Source organism: Engystomops pustulosus, chromosome 8 (assembly GCF_040894005.1).
Source record: "Engystomops pustulosus chromosome 8, aEngPut4.maternal, whole genome shotgun sequence".
Lineage (NCBI taxonomy): Eukaryota > Metazoa > Chordata > Amphibia > Anura > Leptodactylidae > Engystomops > Engystomops pustulosus.
This window is the reverse complement of record NC_092418.1, coordinates 79,992,659-80,013,026: the sequence shown is the minus strand read 5'-3', so window position 1 is coordinate 80,013,026 and position 20,368 is coordinate 79,992,659. Positions and strand designations below refer to the sequence as shown.

Here is a 20,368-nt window from a genome sequence, read left to right as displayed (position 1 = left end):
AGTATATATAGTTATGCATGTCTAATACTTCTTTGTTCTGGAGAAAGAAGCCACCACTAGGGAGGTTTGGTAGCTGCTTTTCTCCAATGAGCCCATACTGGCTCTCCACATATACACTATGGACTAAGCAGAAACCCTTTGGCCAAGTGTTTAAAAAGGCATGTATGAAGATTAATTGTTATCCCCTATTCACAATCTGATGGGATGTTAGACCCCTGGGACCCCTACCGATCATGAGAAGGGGAGGTCCATTTATCACTAATTGATGGAGCAGCAGGTAAACATCAGAAATTGGTGAGAACATTTTTAAAATAATTGCAGAGCACAGGGTTCAGCTCAAACAATCTCATAGATACCAAATAGGAGTGCCGTAAATAGCCGAAGCCTGGGCTCTTAAATTTCCCACACTCTCATAGTATTGTATTGAATGTTCACTTGCTTATCCATCAATTAGTCCAAAAATACTCAACCCCAATGCGACCTATAAGATGAGATTCTTATCTTTAATATGACACCAAAAGCAAGTTTCTAGGTACGACAGAACTAAAAATAAAGACAATTGTAGCGTCACTCCCCCTGCATTCTCTAAACTTGACTTGTCTCACATAAAATATGACTCTGCTCATGACTTTGGAAGAAATTTCTGTTAAATGGGCAAGATTTAACAAGAGCTAATTCTAGAAAGGACATTTACTACCTGAAGGGGCTTGTAGTTTACATGGTGACGAAAATCTGATGATAGGTTTCTTAAATGGGATTTCACCCCCTTATTTTAAAATATGTTTTATTGCTATTTTAGCTCCTATGAGATGCAATGTGTTGACAATGTGCTTAGATTATCAGTGCCCAGGTTTAGCTACACTTTCATTAAGCTTTTGAATGTTCTACAAGTATCTGACACCGAAAGAGAGAGAGATGAGAGAGATGAGACAGATTAGAGATGATATGGATATAAAACACAATGACACACTCTAGCCCTGCTACATCTCTGCTTTATCTCAGCTATAACACACACAGCTATAAACTCCTTCCCTTGCTATAAAGATCTTATCTGTAGCTTGTAGAGTAAGTCTTCCATTCACAACATATGGCGGTCAGCCATAAGATAATGTAACTGGCATACAATTAAAAGTACTAAATGGTTAAAAGGCTAGCACATCTGACAGTGAAAAACTCTTCCTAGCCCATGTTTAGGCTGCTAAATATTCAAGCTGTCGACCTACTGTATGCATCACAGGCAGCGAGCAGGTGGGTGCGCACATCTCTCCACTGCTAGATAACCTTGCCCTTCCTTGACAAGATATGAGCGAATGTGCAGCTTAATGAATCAAATCTCTTGACTTCCCAACCTTATTTACCAATTATGTGGCATCATGAGTGGCACGGTCTGCTTACCATCATATCGAGGGGATAAAACAAAGCCCATGGGAACCCATTAAGCATCACAATACGGACAACAACATGCAGAATTCACTGGTAACAGACTGTGAGAAAAATATGCAACAATGTATATTTGTAGATAATAATTGGGCTGGCGCTGACAAAACAAAGGAAGTTCAAATAAATCTACCATGGAAATCCATCCTGATAAACTGGGGACACTTACTCATAGATCCAGACAACGCGACTGTGGTAATCTTCTTATATTTGTTACCCATGGCCTCCTTCCTTCTCAAAATCAACTTTTAAAATTATGCTAATGAGCCAATGGAGAGGTGGTAGCTCTGTACCATGGCATAGTGGGCACTCCATATGCTACCATGTGGTGCAATGGATGGTATTATATAGCCCCTGCCCCCAGTATCTAGCCAGCCAGCCCCTGCCCCCCAGTATCTAGCCAGCCAGAGCCTACCCCCCAGGATCTAGCCAGCCAGAGCCTGCCCCCTGGTATATAGCCAGCCAGACCCTGCCCCCCAGTATCTAGCCAGCCAGCCCCTGCTCCCCAGTATCTAGCCAGCCAGCCAGCCCCTGCTCCAGTATAAAGCCTGCCAGCCCTTGCCCCAGAATATAACCTGCCAGCCCCTGTGCCAGAGTATATAGCCTGCCATCCCCTGTGCCAGAGTATATAGCCTGCCATCCCCTGTGCCAGAGTATATAGCCTGCCATCCCCTGTGCCCGAGTATATAGGCTGCCAGCCCATGTGCCCGAGTATATAGGCTGCCAGCCCATGTGCCCAAGTATATAGCCTGCCAGCCCATGTGCCCGAGTATATATCCTGCCAGCCCCTATGCCCGGGTTTTTTAGCAGCAGCCCCTCTACCCCGTTATGTGGGCGGCCCCCATCCTGTTAGACAGTCGCCCCCCCAACCCGTTATACAGTTGCTTATAAAAAAATAAATAAATCAAAACTCACCTTTCCGGCTGCCCCCTCAGGTCCTCTGTGCGATCTGTCCGCTGCTGACATCGGATGGTGTGCAGGCTGCCGGCACACACAATATAATTGCGGCGGCTGACGTCAGAGCCTGTGATGTCACACAGACCTTTCGCTGACCGACGAATCGCACAGAAGACCTATGGGAATGCCAGAAAGGTGAGTTTTGATTGTAATTATTTTTTACTCGGGTATAAACCGTGTTTGGGGTTTTCAGCACATTTTTTGTGCTGAAAAACTCTGCTTACACTCGAGTAAAAAATCCTACAAAGGTGCAGAATGAATTTCAAGATTAAAGTCCTGACAAAACAAACAAAAAAAATAATAATTTACCTCTGTATCCTAATAATGAAAAAACAATGGAAAGCAGAAACTCTGAAATCCTTCCAGATAAAAAACCTCGAGCAATGCTTCAGTTCTCACAACATGCAGAGTATGTCCATAAGACATAATTCATACAGAAAAATGGAACTGCTTGTCCTATCTCCGTCGCTTGTTCCAATTGTTACTCTTCGTGTAACTCCTGAGACAGAATGCGCTCCAAACAAGGTGGGGTGTCGCACAGGGAAGGGCCAACTGGAAAAGCCACCTTGTCTGGAGTGTGAATTGTGTCCTATGAACATACTCAGAAGAGACTGCATGGTATTACAGCAGGTTTCTATCCTGAACAGGCGACAAAGATTTCAGAACCTTTTGCTTTCCATTGTTTATTGCTTTTTAGGAAGTAAAAGGTGAACGTTTGTTTTTTACAGTTTTGTTATGTTAAAAAGCCAATTGGAAAGCCACAGATTTGTTTTTTACCCCATGGATTATAAAATCACGTCCAATTTTGTTTTCTAATTTTGTCTAATGTCTGCTACATGTACAGAAACAAAAGAGCTGCACCAATCTTGTGGCAGTAATAAATAGTAGAACAGTAGTGTGGGCACAAGTTTTAGTTGTGGTTTTTCTCTCTTCCAGTTACTATTGTAAAGTAGGCCGGGTTATTTGGAGACCGGGCAAACACTCTGCTTTTTCACTTGCCAAAACTAGAAAAAAAACTAGAGTGAAAATCCTTTTCTGCATAGTTGGTACAGATTTCTTTTTCTGTCTTTAGGACAGTTCAAAAGGCACCAAATTAATTGAAGGGGTTTTCCCATTAATGATATGTAATATAAAAAACATGACTGATAAATGTGTCACCAAATTCCTCTTGCAGTTAATTGGAAACTGAAACCGGTGGTAATTTCTTAACGAAAGGGTGTAGAACATGCAGAATGGAAACCCCCTTTAAGGGCATATACACTGACAAACTTCGCAACTATGTTTAAAGGCCGATCCAAAAGACAGGATCTCAATGTGAAATCATTGGGGACCTGACACCCAGCTCTTCTACTGCTCAGCTGTGCGGGACTGACACCGGGCCATCACTATATAGAAGTAGATGTCCGCACAAAGTTACTGCAGCCCTGTCACCATCAAAAAAAAATGAGACACCATTACTGGTGCCTGTGTGTTCGTGGCCAGTCAATAGGATCTTTCCTAATCAATCGTTAGGTCACGAATCTGCTTGTTTATCTGGTGGAAAGACTATATTATGGAGACGCGTCAAGGAGACCCAGGCAGTCCAAAGAAGGACGGAGACCCTGACTTGTGACCTTCCACAGTAGGTACAATGATGTAGCTCACAATCTGGATGAAATAGTTACAATACATCACTGTCTATTTCCTCAAGTCCACACGTGCATTTGGCAGGTTCCATTCACGGTTCTCTTATTAAATAGCAGAAAAATACACAATAGAAGCGGAATAGAAGATGCATTGAAGTTCCATGGGGATAATGCAAAGCCCAGAGGAAATAAATATATAGTCTAAAAATGTAAAGAAATATGTAGTCTAAAAACAATCGTCATTATGATTTTTACTGTATAATGTGATTTATATAATTTAATAATACAGAAACATAAGCCTACAAGACATAAGGTTACTAATGCCTGAAAGTGTCCTACTGCAGTAGTCCGAAAGGCAGCTCCAACAGAGTAGCTTTGTTACAGGCATTGTGAACTTCACTCTCGATATAATTTAAAGGGTTTGTCCATGAGAAGTTATAAAGTTTCCAATTTGATTTCTGTATCAATTCCTCGCAGTTTCCTAGATCTCCGCCGTCATCCAACAGGAAGTTTCATTTTTTACTTCCTGTGGATAAACATCGGTCCATGTGATGTCCATGTGATGTCGTTACAGTAATCAGAGCTGCGTGTTATAACGAGCCATGCATCTGTGTGACATTACACGATCAAGAACAGATATCTAACCACGGGAAGTAAATAGCAAATTGTTAAGTTATACAAACAATATGAATCAATATCAAGAAGCGCGCTGCGCATGCACAAGATTTCAAACAGGAGTGCCGGAGGACGGGGAAGCGCAGGAGATACAGGAGGCAGGGCAGGTATCAGCACAACGGAGGGAAAGAGGTGGGGTTTTCATGACGCAGCAGTTTGGCGGGTGGGTGAGTGTTTGACATCAACCCTTAACCCCACCCCCCTGACTAGTACCTGTCAGTGAATACCAGTTTATATTTCAGCATAAAACCAGCTTTGATGAATTATAATGTCATGCCTGGACAACATTTAATAGCCCTTACAAGGAATGTTTGTGGGTTGACCAGCCGTTTGGTTATTGACTACCGGTAGTTTCGCTTTAAAGCTGAGCTCTGATTGGTTTCCATGAGCAACTAGAATAGTTTTACCTCAGAAACTTCTGATAAATCTCCCCCATCGCTTTTTATGCTCCTCTTACTCACATTACATCTCATTTTTAGAGAACAAAAACATGGAGCCAAAGACTGAGTCATGAATGCATTGTTAATAATTTAAAAGGAACCTGTCCCCTCTGATCAGCTAAATAAACCCTGGTCAGTAGCTTAGAGCACACTGTAGAGTCCTCTCAATGCTTCTAATCCTGTTACTCTGGGTTGCTGTGATAAAAACAACTTTTATTCTTCTTGTCCTTGTTCATTTATGCAGTCAGGGAGGTGGGACAGCTTTCCGAGCCACCCAAGCTATTCCCGCCTCCTCACGGCTGCTCTCGCTTGAACCCACGAATCAAAACACTGCCGTCAGCTCTACGTCACTACACTCCATTGCAAACTTCCCTGCATGTTGAGTCCGCCTGTAAATCTGGCATCGGCATGCGCATCTGGACCTACAGGTGCACCGCACATGCGTCTGTAATGTGGATGGCGCTGGTGTGATTGAGAGCTAGCCAGCCGTTCACTGGCACATGCGCGGTGCACCTGTAGGGTCGCCCACGGACGCCGATGTCAGACCAACAGGCGGACTGCGAGGAAGTTTGAAATGCAGTGTAGTAACATAGAGCTGGGGACAGGGTTTTGATTTGTGGGTTCAAGTGAGAGCAGTCATGAGGAGGCGGGCAGAGCTTGAGTGGCTCGGAATGCTGCTCCGCCTTCCTGACTGCATAAATGGACAAGGACAAGAAGAATAAAAGATGCTGTTATCACACAAGAGCAATGCAGAGTAACAGGACTAGAAGCATTGAGATGACTCTATAGTGTGCTCTAAGGTACTGACTGGGGTTTATTTAGCTGATCAGAGATGACAGGTTCCCTTTAAGGCAATAAAATAACAGTACATTAACTCTTTCTAATGTTCAATAACAGCAGCATAAACATTTTGCTCAGCTATAGCGGCCAATGAACCAGATCCTGCCTGCTGCGGGGAGAATACCAGACCTTATATGTAGGTTATGTGGCAGCATTGACACCACATCAGTTTCCAGAGGAAGCTCAATGGTATTGTGAAGCATCAGGCTGCTTTTTATTCTGCTTTGAGTGACAATGACATTTAAAAGGAGACCTGCAGTAAGTAAGTAAGGTGTAAGGCGATTCAGGAATCATGTTTTCAGGACAGGACAGAAGCAAAAACCGCCCAGCATCCAGTACAGTCTATGTGGAGTATTTATCATAGTGGCTCAGACAGCTTGATAAATGTGGCATATGAGGTGTTAATATCTGTGTTGGATTTGGGACTTTTATTGAAGAAAAGTTTCATACATTTGCGCAACTAATTCCTACACAAAGAAGGGACTGGAGTTCATTTAACCCTTATAGGACTTGTTTTTCATTTTCAGTTTTTTATTCCTGCCATTCCAAAAGCCATAAACCTTTTCCATTTACAGAGATGAGCGAGGGCTCGTTACCTGCGGGACGAAGTGAACGTTTTAGTGGCGCCATTTAATATTCCGTGCAATGTGCTGGAAAGCTGCAAGAGAAAGTGACAAAAACCACATTTGTGACATTTTCTCGTGGGTCCTGTTTTTATGGCTTTCTTTGTGTGTTCCAACTGACACTTTCACTTTATTCTTCAGGTTGGTAAGATGACGAGGATACCAAATTTATAAAGGTTTTAGAAGTTTAAGAAAAAGTAATCTATTGTATAAGAGATTTACCCATATTTTGAGGCCAATCACTTCTTCATACTTCGGTGTACGAACCTGTGTGAAGTGTCATTTTTTTGTGGTATGCGCTGACGTTTTCCTTTACATCAATTTTGGACCTTTGATCACTTTTAATTAAAATGTTTATGGATGGAAAAATGGCAAAAATTGTTGGTTTGGAAATTTGGCTGACATTTTCTGTTATAGTGTTCACGTCCGGGAATAATCTTTTTTTATATTTTGCTAGGTTATTGCTACATCCCTGTTTATGTTTATTATTTTTACTGTTTATTTTTATACGTGGGGGAAGGCGGGTGATTTAAACTAACTATTTTTCATTTAAAAAAAAAAAAAATTATTACTATTTTAGGCCTTCCATGGTACTTGAATGGTGTGATCGCTCAAACAATACTGGAGGGTGGGATTGCTCATACAATATACTGCAATACTACTACTACAGTAATTTTCCTGCTGATCTCTAATAACATTGAGACAGTAGGATGAAATGGCAAGCGATTGGTACCTTTCACTGACGACACAGTAGGAGGGGTGAGGATCGGCTAACACCCACTGGCAACACTTTTAGGTGCCATGGCAGTTATAGGCGTGCATCAGCTGTGTTTTTCAGCTAACGCACAATGGGGCACTTAACTTACCCGGTCCGGAGGAGTTCCCAAAAGTACATTGGCCGACAACAACGCACTGTGCCGCGATTCAATAAGATCGTGTGCCCGATCTCCCGAATGTGACGCTTCCCCGATCAGATCCACCGGATTTCAACATCTTCCTCCCGGTGCATGTAAGTGCATTGTCTTGCGACACAATTTTAAAGTTAAATCCCGCAGTTTGTCGCATGAAAGCCGGGGTGATTGTGCCAAAATCAGTTCGCGTGCGACACAATCCCCTTCCAAATCCCTGTCATAGTGGTGCAAATCTGAAAACTTCAGGATATCAGACGAAAGTGCGGTCTGCGGGACCCTTAGTATATGAGCCCCAATGTGTACGGAGAGAGCTTGGCATGTGAGCTATCTCCATACACCCACCGCAGCACCAAGACATAATAGTATGCTGTGGTGCACTAAAGGGTTAAAGCCTCAATTTGCAAATTTTTGAAAACATGCACTTTATAAGTCTGTCTATCACATCTGGATTCAGTAGTTAAATCTGGTGTAAGTAGGCTAAAGAGATAGTGGAGTAGGTTGGCAAATGTTGCCCAATAAAGAAAATCTCAAATTCATAAATGAAAACTGACATAACTACAACAATAAGCCCCCCCCCCCATGCACACACACTTCCAAGAAAAAAATTCCTATGACTGAAACCGGCAATATAAAGCTGACCTTGGCGTGTGCTTCTCCATTTAAGTAAGAAAATCCCTCATCCCATTTCTATCAATATAGCGGTTTGCTGCAGATCATCATTGCCATGCACATCCAAAGGCTGAGGCCTGTCCTCTGCCAGTGTCAAGCAGTCAAGAAAGTGATCCTTAGTGACAGAGATTTCCATCATGATAAACCAGGGACACTTACTCATAGACCCAGGAATTGTCACTGGGGTAATCTTATATTTGTTAAAAATGTCCTTCTTCCGTCTAAAATCAACATTTAAAATTATGATAATGAGCCCAAAGGGCATTACCCCTGGTGTTAGAAAGCTGGATAGCTGGGCTTTATGACTGGGTCTTTAGTAACAGAGGGCATCAATATATAAGAAAAAGAATAGTGGATCCCATGGATAGAGTCATGTTTAAAGACAGTTAAAAGGGGGTGTATGGTTTCGGGGGGGAGGGGTCACTGGTGACAGGTTCCCTTAAACATTCCAAGGGCCAAGGGCTTAGCCATGTACCGGACCCTGCTCCAGTTCAAGAGCAGCGCTGGTCATTCTTACCATCCATGACAATGACACTGCTGAATAAATCTTCCCATCTCTACTAAGTGACGTCATGATCCGGGATTTATGGTTTTGTTTTTATAGTTGATGTGATTTCGTGGAAGGTTTAGAAGTGGGATTTACTTTCTCAGGCTCTTTACATATAAGCTGGTCGCTAGGTCCTGCACAGAGGACTCTTTATCCTTTTCTGCTTCTATAGATACTAAATTGAGTTAGTGGGATGGAAGGGATTATATCCAAGGTGACATTGCTCACAACAAAATATCGGACAAAGCAACTAAATGGTATTCTAATGCATTCGTTCACACATGCTTTTAGCATACTGCAATAATTATATGTATTTACTACCAAACAAGCACAAAAATCAACAAAACAACACACTCCTTCGGCCTGACCCCACATTTCTCTAGGCGTAATCTATGTGATTTTCTACCACGAATTAGAGTTTTTTACTGTATACTTTAACCCAATTACATTGTGACGCTAAGTCCGAGAGACAAGTAAGTACATAATTTTCCTAACTACACAAATTGTTTTCGACGTATCATAATGAGCGTGAATTCCACCTCTTTCCGAGCTGGCAGATGCATTAGGTTGCACAGAATACAAGCTGGCATGGCATATGCTACATTTACAGCAATAAAACGCAACATAATACAAATAAAAATCTCATGAAGTTGAGATCCGTGAGCACATAATACCATTTTGAGTGGCAGAGAATACTTGGCTCCGATGCTCAGAGCAAATAATTATCAACTCTTAAAAGGGAATCAACACAGATGAAACCAGTGAGCCTGACTGGTACCAGATGGCAATGCCAGCTTACCAGTCTCATTTACCTAAAGCTGGAATATAATAATCACCAAACCACCTACCTGGGGTCCTGCAGTGCAAAAAGCCTGAAGGTTCTGTCTGGTCTGATATCAACTAATTACATGATAAATTATGACCCAATCGAAAAAGTATGACACATCCAAGCGAAACTGCTTGGAAGGGTCCCAAATGAAAAAAAATGTTAAATTATATGTTAGCCTTTTCAACTTATCCTTTGTCCAAAACAGCTTATTTATTAACCCCTTTTAGACGCAGTCAGCTTGTATGTTAAGGCTCGGCCTCTTTTTGTTCTGATCTGGCATGTGTCGCTTTATATGGTTATAACTTTTGAACACTTTAACCTACCAAAATGATTTTGAGATTTGTTTTTTGTGGCGCATTGTATTAGTGTTTGTAGTAAATTTTGGTTGATATGTTTTGCGTTTATTTATTTAAAAAAAAAATTGCTAAGTTTTTTGAGAAATTTTCTAACATTTCTGTTTTTTAACCCCTAGGGGACACAGCCTATTTTGGCCTTAAGGACGCGGCCCCATTCTTCAAATCTGACCTGTGTCACTATAAGTGGTTATAGTTTTGGAACGCTATGAGATATCCATGGGATTTTTAGATTGTTTTCTCGTGACACATTGTACTTCAAATTAGTTTAAAAATTTGGATGATATCTTTTGTGTTTAGTTATGAAAAAAAACAAAATTTGGAAAAAATTTGGAAAAATTCTTTATTTTCAACGTTCTAAATTCTCTACTTTTGATGCAGATAGTCATAGCACCCAAATAAATTCATAACTTACATTTCCCAAATGTCTGCTTTATGTTGGCATGGTTTTTTAAGATTCCACATATTTTACTAGAATGTTATGAGGCTCAGAATTTAGGTATCATTTTTCACATTTTTTGTAAAATCACCAAAACCTGTATTAGATGGACCTGCTCAACTTCTAATTGACACTGAGAGGCCTAAATAATAGCGAGACTCGTAAATTACCCCATTGTGGAAACTACACACCTCAACGTATGAAAAACCACTTTTAAGAAGTTTGTTAACGCTTTACGTGTTTTATAGGGGTTAAAACAAAATGGAGGTGCAGTCTGCAAATTGTAATATTTTTTCACAATACACCCATTTTGGGTGGAAAATTAAACATTTACAATGGATTAAATAAAAAAAGGCTCCACAAAGTTTGATACCCAATTCCTCCCGAATGCACCGATACCCCATATGTGGTGGTAACCTGTTGTATGGGCGCACGGCCGGGCATAGAAGGGAAGGAGGCGCCATCCAGATCAGATTTTCTATGTCACATTGTACAGGCTATAATTTTTTTCTTTTTTTTAATGTGGACCTATAGGGGCTTATTTCTTTTGCCACATGAGATGCACTTTTCTGGTACGTAATTTAGGGGAATCTATAGGCTAATTGGTGAGATTTTATTAACTCTTTGTTGGTGGAGGAAATGAAAATCATCACTTTTCAGGAAGATTTTTATGGGGTTTTTTTTTTGCCCGTTTACCATACCATAAAAATAGTATATTATTTTTATTCTATGGGTCGCCACGATTACAAAAAGACCTCATTTATATAGATTTTTTATTTTTTTCCCATTTTTACTGCATAAAAAGTAATTTGGCAAAAATGTTGTTAATTTTAGCATCACCGTCTTTCATATGCATAACTTTTTTATTTTTTGCCTCACAAATCTGTTTAAGGGCTTATTTTTTGCAAGAAGGATTGTTCTTTTTAGTGGTCTTATTTTAGAGTGCATAACATTTTTTTAAATCCCTTTTTAGAGCATTTTTATAGGGTATTAATTGAAAATGATCTTTTTTATGGAGCTTTTTTTTGTTTTGTTTTTTTACGGGGTTCACTTTGCGGAACTAATAACGATTCTGTTTTATTATGCAGATTGTTACGGACGCAGGGATACCAAATATGTGGGGGTTTTGTGCATTTTATTCAATTGTACTGAATAAAAACTAATTTGGAGAAAATCTTGTTCATTTTAGCATCACCATCTTTTCATATGCATAACTTTTTTATTTTTCGGCTGACAAATCTGGTTAGGGGCTTATTTTTTGCGAGAAGAGTTGTTCTTTTTAGTGTGCTTATTTTGGAGTGCATAACATTTTTTAAATTACTTTTTAGAGCATTTTTTGATAAGGTATTAATTAAAAATTATCTTTTTTCGGAACGTTTTTGCGTTTTTTTTCTACGGCGTGTACCGTGCGGGTCCAGTAACGATTCTGTTTTATTATACAGATTGTTACGGACGCGGCAATACCAAATATGCGGGGTTTTTTGTGTTTTTGTGTTTTTTATACTTTATTAAGTGTTTTTATGGGAAAGTGACATTTTAGGGGCTTATATTTTTATGTATTTATTTTTTATTTATTATAATGTGTAGTGTTAAGTGTTTTTGCATATTTTTACTTCTACATACTTGAACTTAAACCAGTGATGCTCTGATCACTGGTTTAAGTTCAATACACTGCTCTACAATACTATTTTATTGTAGAGCAGTGTAAACTGTCTGAGCAAGCTTGCGCATGCTCAGACAGTTTACAGCCAGACCCGGAAGGGGTCTGGCTGCCATGGAGACTGGGCAGCTCCGGGGCACATGCCAGTCCTCGGAGCTGCCCAGAAGTGGATCGGATCCCCCGGTAAGCGGCACGGGGGATCCGATCCACAGCCCAAACACCCTTACACGCCGCGGTCATGTTTGACCGCGGCGAGTAAGGGGTTAACACCCGCGATCGGAGCCGGCTCCGATCGCGGGTGTTAGCGCAGGCTGTCAGCTGTACTAGACAGCTGACAGCCGCTGCTTCTGGTACCGGCTCCGTTCGTGAGCCGGTGCCAGAAGCAGGACGTTATAGAACGTCCCCGTGCGCTAAGCATCTAGCCCCGGGGACGTACTATAACGTCCTGGTGCGCCTAGGGGTTAAAAGTCCTATTATTCTTCTAGTATGCTACCTTACAAATAGAGCAGAGTTTATCAATTTTTTCCCCCAAAATTTCTACATTGAAATTTTTGGGATCATTTTTGTTTTAAAAGAGTTTGAAATATAAAATTATTAGAATCCCACCCTTTTCAAAAGTACACCCTTCAAGCTATTAAAAACAGCTACTGTAGAAAATGTATTAACTCTTTTGGGGGTGGAGGAGGAGAAAAGCATTAATTATGTAACTGATTTTAAACTTATTTTTTGGGGGGTGTTCCCCTAATAGCCTAATAAACATCTTATTTTTATTCCATGGGTCAGTACAATGATGTGGATACCATACTTAGATACTTTTACTTTCGTTTTACAAAGTTTCTCACAATAAAACCTAATTTGGGGAAAGTATGGCGTTTTTGCATCGCCGTCTACAAAGTAGCATAACACTTTTTTTTTTTTTTAAACAAGCTGGTTGATGGCTTGTTTTTTTTACATGACATTTTGTACTTTGCACCAGTATCATTTTGGAGTAGATGTGTGTTTTTATCAATTTTTATTGGGATGAAATATGTAAAAATCCTAATTTTTGGTGGGGTTTTAATTTTTTTTTTTAAAATCTGTCCCCCATCGCAGGGGAGAGACCTGTGGCAGGCAAGTTTAAGGGGTTGGCCACAATTTAACATTAATTGCCCATGTGCCGTTACTGCCTTAATAATATTCCCTGTATGCTCACCAATTGATTCATCATCCCTGATGCTTGCTTTATTGCTATGTGTAGACTCTTTGTGTACTCTGCATAGACAAGTACACAAAGAGCCTACACTGGTAAATAGGAGGGACCTCTACCAGGAGATGATGACTCATCCTCCTCCTCGTCCCCTCCCCCTCCCCCCCGGAGGACACACTGGAGGCTGCCATGACAGATGGGCTGAAGGAGTGAGAAACAGGAAGTTGTGTAGAGATGCAAAGTGCAGCATGTGGATAACAGGGAAAGGCCGAGGCTCAGATTTATTCAGAAGTGGCCAACTCTTTTAAATGCGTTGATCGCACTCACTCCAACCACGGTTGTTACACTGGGGTGTCAGATGTTAGTTACAGTGGACACCCCATGTTCTGAGACGCCGGCTCAGCTCTAATTACATAAGAGGCAGAGGCACAATCCATATTTTATATGAAAGGGGAAACTCTCCTGTTTAATGACATCAGTATATAGAATGAGCTGCAGGAAACACTTTACTTTTCATTATTGCAGCGGATATTTCAGCCCAAATCCCTTCTCAAAGTGGATATAACTGCAAGAGACTCACATCCACTAGTCACATAGAACACTTGCAGCCAAGAAGCAAACCTTTCCCTATCATTTTTAGATCATTAGATCGGAATCCTTATAACATCAGTTTCAACTTCACTTCATGCTATCAGCAGTAACATAACACTAGTGACTAGAGCGATAAGAGCTGCAATAATTTCATGGATTTTTATGAATATTTTTATAACATTATAAATCATTACAGTTTATGGACTTTTCTCCAAACATGTTTGGAACAAATAAAATCCAGGGCTTCATGGAACGGCCTACGATTTGCTGTGTTACCAGGGCATTGCTTACACTCACATCTTACAAGAAATCTTGCACTCTGATCTCACGTTCTTGGGTTTTTATGTTTATGGGAAAATTAATCCAAGAAAGAAACTACAAAGTCGCACTAATGCTGTGATGTTGTGCATTATGTAGCCAAAACCTTAGAGAGTAGTTTAATTTCTCCTAAATTCATGTCTTTAATACTAGTCATGAAACTTCCACCATATTCGTGTTCTCATCTTACTTTGAAAACCAACCCCATAATGATCCAACATTATGTACACCTGTGATCTATTCACTCCCTTTAAAGGGGTGTTCCCATTTCAGCAAATTAATGTTCATGTTTTAATCATGAAAAGTTGTCCAATTTTCCAATACCTGTATTGATTCCTCACAGTTTTCTATCACTCTGCCTGCTGCTATTCTATAGAAAGATTCCAGTGAACAGAAATCTGACCATGGTCGCACAGGTGCACGGATCGTTATATCACAGGGAGTAATCAGATCTGTGTGATATAACGGGCTGTGCACCTGTGTGACCATGGTCAGATTTCTGTCCACTGGAAGTAAACATAGAAGCTTTCTATAGAATGACAGCAAGCAGAGATCTAGAAAACCATGAGGAATTGATACAGAAAGTATATAGAAAGTTGGAGGACTTTTTATCATACAAACAGAAACATTAATTTGCTATAATGAGAAAACCCCTTTAACTCTCAATATTAACTCCTTTGGGGTCCCCCCACGGGATTGCTTGGACGCCGTTTGGAATACATTGGTAACTACTGTGTGAGTTTACAAATGAAGTATATTTTAAATTGAACTTTCTATGATACTTGTCCTTCATTAGAGCTCCACTGTAATGTATGGATCTCTTGGGTAGTGACCCCAGGTTAAAGGTCATCTTTTTGGGACTATTTCCTGGCATAAAGATTTGTATTTATGTTTCTGCATTTAATCATTGATGTGCATTATGCTCCTTTTTGGTCCCCTAATCTTTTTTGTGCTTCAGTGTCTTCTTGGAGAGGAAGTCTTTCACCCACTCAGTGTGCCCACTGTTAACATACACATAATGGAAGAGCGGAGGTCAGAAGAGCTGGTATAGGATTCACCACTGTGTTCCTGAGTATATGAAGAGCAAGGCAAATATCTATTCCATCTATGGATATAGTTTAATTTAATGAGCTAGCAGGTACCTCCATTATAGAGTTAGATCCCATGGATCGAACATGGTGCAGTGGATGGGAGTCCTTGCATCATACAGAAAGCAAGGAGTCACAGGTTACAGTCATAATAGTCATAGCAGTCAAGCATGTTTGTATGCAAGTAGCCTTATTCTTGACCTATAAATCCACTTGATCTGCAGGCCCAAAAGTTATTTTTGTAACCTGCCAAACCAAAAGCTTTGGAAAAGGGACTGCATCATTTTTGTTCTTAATATTTTTTTTTTTTTTTTTTTTACAGACAATATCACACACTTTAGGAGGAGATGAAACCAGAGAGCACCTGCTACTGTAGTTGACAGACAAGATATACTTGTCCAGCCCATATTTATCAATAGTTTGCACTGGCAATTCCTATTATCATAGTAAGAAATGAAAGTAATATAAGTAGTGAAATAAAGTATTAAATACAACTGTTGTAATACCAACAATGTTTTCGATGCAGAAACAGCATCCTCATACTCCGGAGTATTTTGTAGCTCCACAAATAGCCCGGATGATCTAATTCCCAAGTAATTATTGACATGCCGAGCTACATGGTCCTTTCTATTTGTGTTTTGTTTCTCTAACCTTTCTAGCGCACACAAGGTTACGCAGCGGAGGGGCACCATGAGAAAAAACTGTGGGAATAGAAAAGAGCTGGCATTACACGCCAGGGATCAGATTCCTCTATTCTAGTACACAAGCGATAGATGAGGACCCACTTACCACCATGTTATAGGCTTCTGGTACCTCAACTTCAAACAGGAACTTCCCACCTTGGTAGTAGCTTTCATCTGTAAGGCAGAATAAACAGGGTTTAGTGGATGCTCGGATTATGTAAAAATCGGTCAGAAAAAGCGCATTCATCCATATAACACCGTCTAATAGGAGCCTTCCTCTAATGTGCAGATCACATCATGTACAACTCATTCCACTTTTTGTTCCCCTCAGAAGTAATTAAACAGTGAGTGACATCCAGCTCCCGAGCCGCAGCACTCATCGCCGCTTCAATTAATTGCTGTATCCAGGCGGAAAAAATCCTGGATTCAGATATTATTACACAGCTTAGCACGTGTGGCATTCTCTTATTAAATCTCTAGACCTGAAAACTAGTGAGGTTTCATAGCTGATACACACGAGGTAGCGGGAGCTGCATGCACTTACAGATAAGAGGCCTCTGCAACACACTTTTTAGGAGCAGAGCGTACCCGGCGGTTAAGAGGATTTGCACCGTTCTCTAATACTCAAGCAAGAAAGAAATGGGAAAAATGCCAGATTAACACAGTGGTTGTTCCAGGCAGACCTAGAGCAAAAGGCAATTGGATTTCACTCCCAAAACCTGTGCCGTCCACCCCTCCACTTTCATATATATTCGTTAATACTTTTATGGCCAAAACTCTGCCACACATTACCCGTGATCACGGATCGCGAAGATTGTCATGTCACGGTCTGACCACACTGAAGGGGATGGAACTCCTTACATCATATAGATACATGCTTCCCTGAGGCAGCCCTAACAATGTCTCATACAAGTTTACCAATATAATAAACTTTAAGGGAACCCTTCCAGCAAGCTAATGAGAGCACACTAATGGCGCATGCATGGGGTTCATGTGAAGTTGACTGATGATGTGCAGGGTTGGCCCACATGGCGCAATCTCATTCCCAGACAGCCTATGTGGAGGCTTAATATAAAATAACCCATGAGGGGGCTCTTTGGGATGATAAACTAAGGAATATTTTAGGGAATAGGGGACTATTTTAGTTTCTGAATTTTTAACGGTTTCTAAGCTCATTGCAAAGGGGCCCATTGAGGCTTTGTTGCTTATTGAATAATGGAGCTATAGCTTCCCCTACCTTCTTGACTTTATCTTTAAAAACAATCTTTAGAGGAACAGAGGCTGGAATTTAATGTATAAAGAACAATGGAACACATCTGAAGTGAAGTAAAAGGTACAGTGTGGGGTTTGTGTTGGATCAGTGGTTACAGGTTGCCATTGACCCCTTGCCCTTTTCCTTTTTTGCATATCCATTTTTTATTCCTCAACTCACTAAAGTAATAATTTTAGAGTTTTTTCATTGAACAGAACCATATGAAGACTTGTTTTGTGGGTGGCATATTGTAATACCCATGGCAATGTACTCCTAAGCTGAAAAATATCCAAATAAAGAGAAATGAATGTAAAAAATTGCTGTCCACGTGACACATGCATGGGATGTTATCATTGAGACAATTTCGGGAAATTTAGAACCTTTTGATAAAACTTTCACTTTTTATTCCCATTGCGTTCCAGATCAAATTGATGGCGCCCAATGCAACACATTTCAATCAACTGGAACCTGTTGGCTTTAGTGGCCTCAAACTGCAATGTGCAGTGAACGCATTGGGGTACCCACTGATTAGGAAGTGAATGTATATTGTCTAGTTGAAGATTCCCTTTAAGGCAAACAATATACAAAAATGAGCTTGATGCAAAAAGGAAACATCCCCTGGAGAATAACATGGAAACTGTTGGATCGCGTAACAAACTTATCAGTCTGATGTAAGTGAACGGTAGTTCATACAGTACATTATCAAGTAGACGCTGAAATGCTTAGAGGAAATCCAAGCAAACACAAGGAAAATAAACAGATGGTGGTTCTGGCAGGATATGAACCCATGGCCCCAAGTGCTCACCACTCAACCACTGCATACAAGCATGTGTGCACACACATAATTGTACTTCATAGTTTTATACAGAGGTAGGCGAATGATCTTTACCAGGAGCACATCTGCAGAAAATATATCAGGAGCAGATTGTATTGTGGAAAAACAAATGAGGTTATGTCAGGCTTGAGGAGAAGACAGCTACAAAGCCATCTGCTCAACAACCTCTCCAATACGATGTGTGTAGCGTCATACAAGAACACGTGTACTTGTTTAATCCAAGATTCAGAGTGACTTGTACCATAGAAACCCCACTTGCCATCCCAGAGCTTCCTTACCCTCTCTTCATTAATATTTAACACCTAGAGATATAAATAAAAAAGCAGCGGAGTCAATGCGAGAGAGCTCGGCACGAAACGAGATCCCGCTCTTGTAAGTGGAGCCCCTTCTTTGTGTGGAGAAGGAGGAGAAGTTAATATACCAACAATGATATGGAAATGTGCAACAGCATGTTCTCAATAGAGTGTTTGGCTCATTTACATGCGCGCTGGCTTTGTGTTGGGACACATCATTCACAGCCAAGTGAGCATCTCTAGGACACGGCGGAGGGAAGAATCATGCAGCCGGGTGGAAGACAAAACACATTGAAAATAGATGCAGGAGACAAGCTCAACCTCTTTACTTAGAAAATAGAGTTATGGGCATGGAACATCAGACAGGACACATTGTACCATAGTAAACAAGCTGAGTGCTGGGAGGATTCACATTGAAGCCAACATCACACGACGGCTACATTTGGACACATTTTATGTGTTATGTAAAAGCCCAAGGGAACTGTTATTTAGGAAAGCAGATTTTTCCTAACTGATTAAAGATTGTAACTCACAAATAATAATAACACTCATCCTTTACACAGCACGGCGCGCTTGTAAAAATATTCTAACATTCTGGTCTAAAACAGAACATGGACTTTTGTTTATTTTGGTTAAATGAGCAGTCTGAAGGCCCTTTTTTCTTTTTGGTGAGGCCAGATGTAGTTCTTCTTGCCACCAGTATTCAGTACACCTAACTTTCTGTTGGAAATGTAAATTGACCAAAAAAAACCCCCAAAAACTATTACTACATTGTTAGATATTTTTTAGCAGCTTAATGGCCAAATGATGAGATGTGAATGTAGCCTAGGTTTAGCATGTAGACCAAGAAAGATTCCAGACTTTTACAGGCAGATAACACTGGATGAAGAAGTTCAGCAATCATGGAACAGAGACCGATACAAAGTTTTTACTTTGTGTTAAAACTGCACCACTGTGCCCCGCTGGCCTGGGTTGGAGACTAGCCGTCATAAACTTGCTAGTGAGGACTTCAACACAACAAACACAAAAACTTTACATTTTGCTGTTCTCAGCTCGGGTTTGCATTTCTCTTTTCAGGAGTAAAATACAATGTACAACTGAAGTTATAATTTCCTTTTACAAAGTAACACACTTGTATAGAAAGGATAATGAAAACGTGGATTGACAGGATCTCCAATCATATAAAGAACAGGGAAAGAACACATAACTATTATGTTCTTTCATACTGATGGCATTTCCATCTCTATCTTTGCTTCTTTACAGCAATGTGAATAGCACGTCAGGCAATGCATTATGCCCGAGCTCATATACTGTCCCTAGGATCAAAGTAGAAAGCTTAGTTCCCTTCAAAAGTAGAGAAACGAGAACAAAGATATCACATATTTATCAAATAACTCAACATAATTTTTAGTTGTGAGGCGCCACAATAGCGTGGTGTTGAGGGCATCCACATAAAAGCCCCAATTTTAAGCCTTGCTATCCCAAGTTTGGCATGGGGTGATAGAAGGCACCCAAGTAAATTAAAGATGGTTGCATCACTATAATAATTTTCTGAAAAGAATTCCGAGTTTTCTTAACAACTCGCCTAAAAAATGTGTCGCACTGAGGAAAGGGGGGGGGGGGTGCATTTCATTAGCATGTGAACATCCCATTCTCAGTAACCTCACAACCTGGGGAGTGGGAACACAAACCCAGTAGGTTTAAATTAGCAAGCCCAAGAAACCATCTTGGTCAGTTATCTTGAGACTCTAAATATCCCCGGGGAGACTGACCAAAAGAATTCCTAGCGGAGGACTCACAGTGCAGCTATGTGGTATTATTCATGAAAAAGGTGATTCGCTTTTATCCCCTTTATTTTCATAACTATTTTTCTTTAACCGTTTAATAATTTTTTTCCTATCATTTGTATATTTTATGTATGCACTCTCCTTTCATATATTAAATTTTAAAACTTAAGCCTCTGCTTGTAGTCTTCAAGAATCCATATTTTAGCAATAGTACAGATGAGTGCATATTTGTACATCTGTAATTTAGGTTTTCATTTTTGAGGGACTTGTGTAGAGAGGTACCTTTGTGCTTTATTAATATTAATATAAATATAGGTGCTGGCAATGGGA

The 20,368-nt window shown here is 40.4% G+C and overlaps 1 protein-coding gene across 1 annotated transcript in view; it reads right to left on the bottom strand.

Moving 5' to 3' along the window:
• The window catches only part of UBE2F (ubiquitin conjugating enzyme E2 F (putative)), a 137,842-nt gene that overhangs the window by 55,462 nt on the left and 62,012 nt on the right, over positions 1-20,368 (bottom strand). Inside the window, exon 5 of the mRNA XM_072121398.1 lies at positions 15,978-16,045. Coding sequence (XP_071977499.1) covers positions 15,978-16,045 — 68 coding nt within the window. The remainder of the gene's footprint in view (positions 1-15,977; positions 16,046-20,368) is intronic.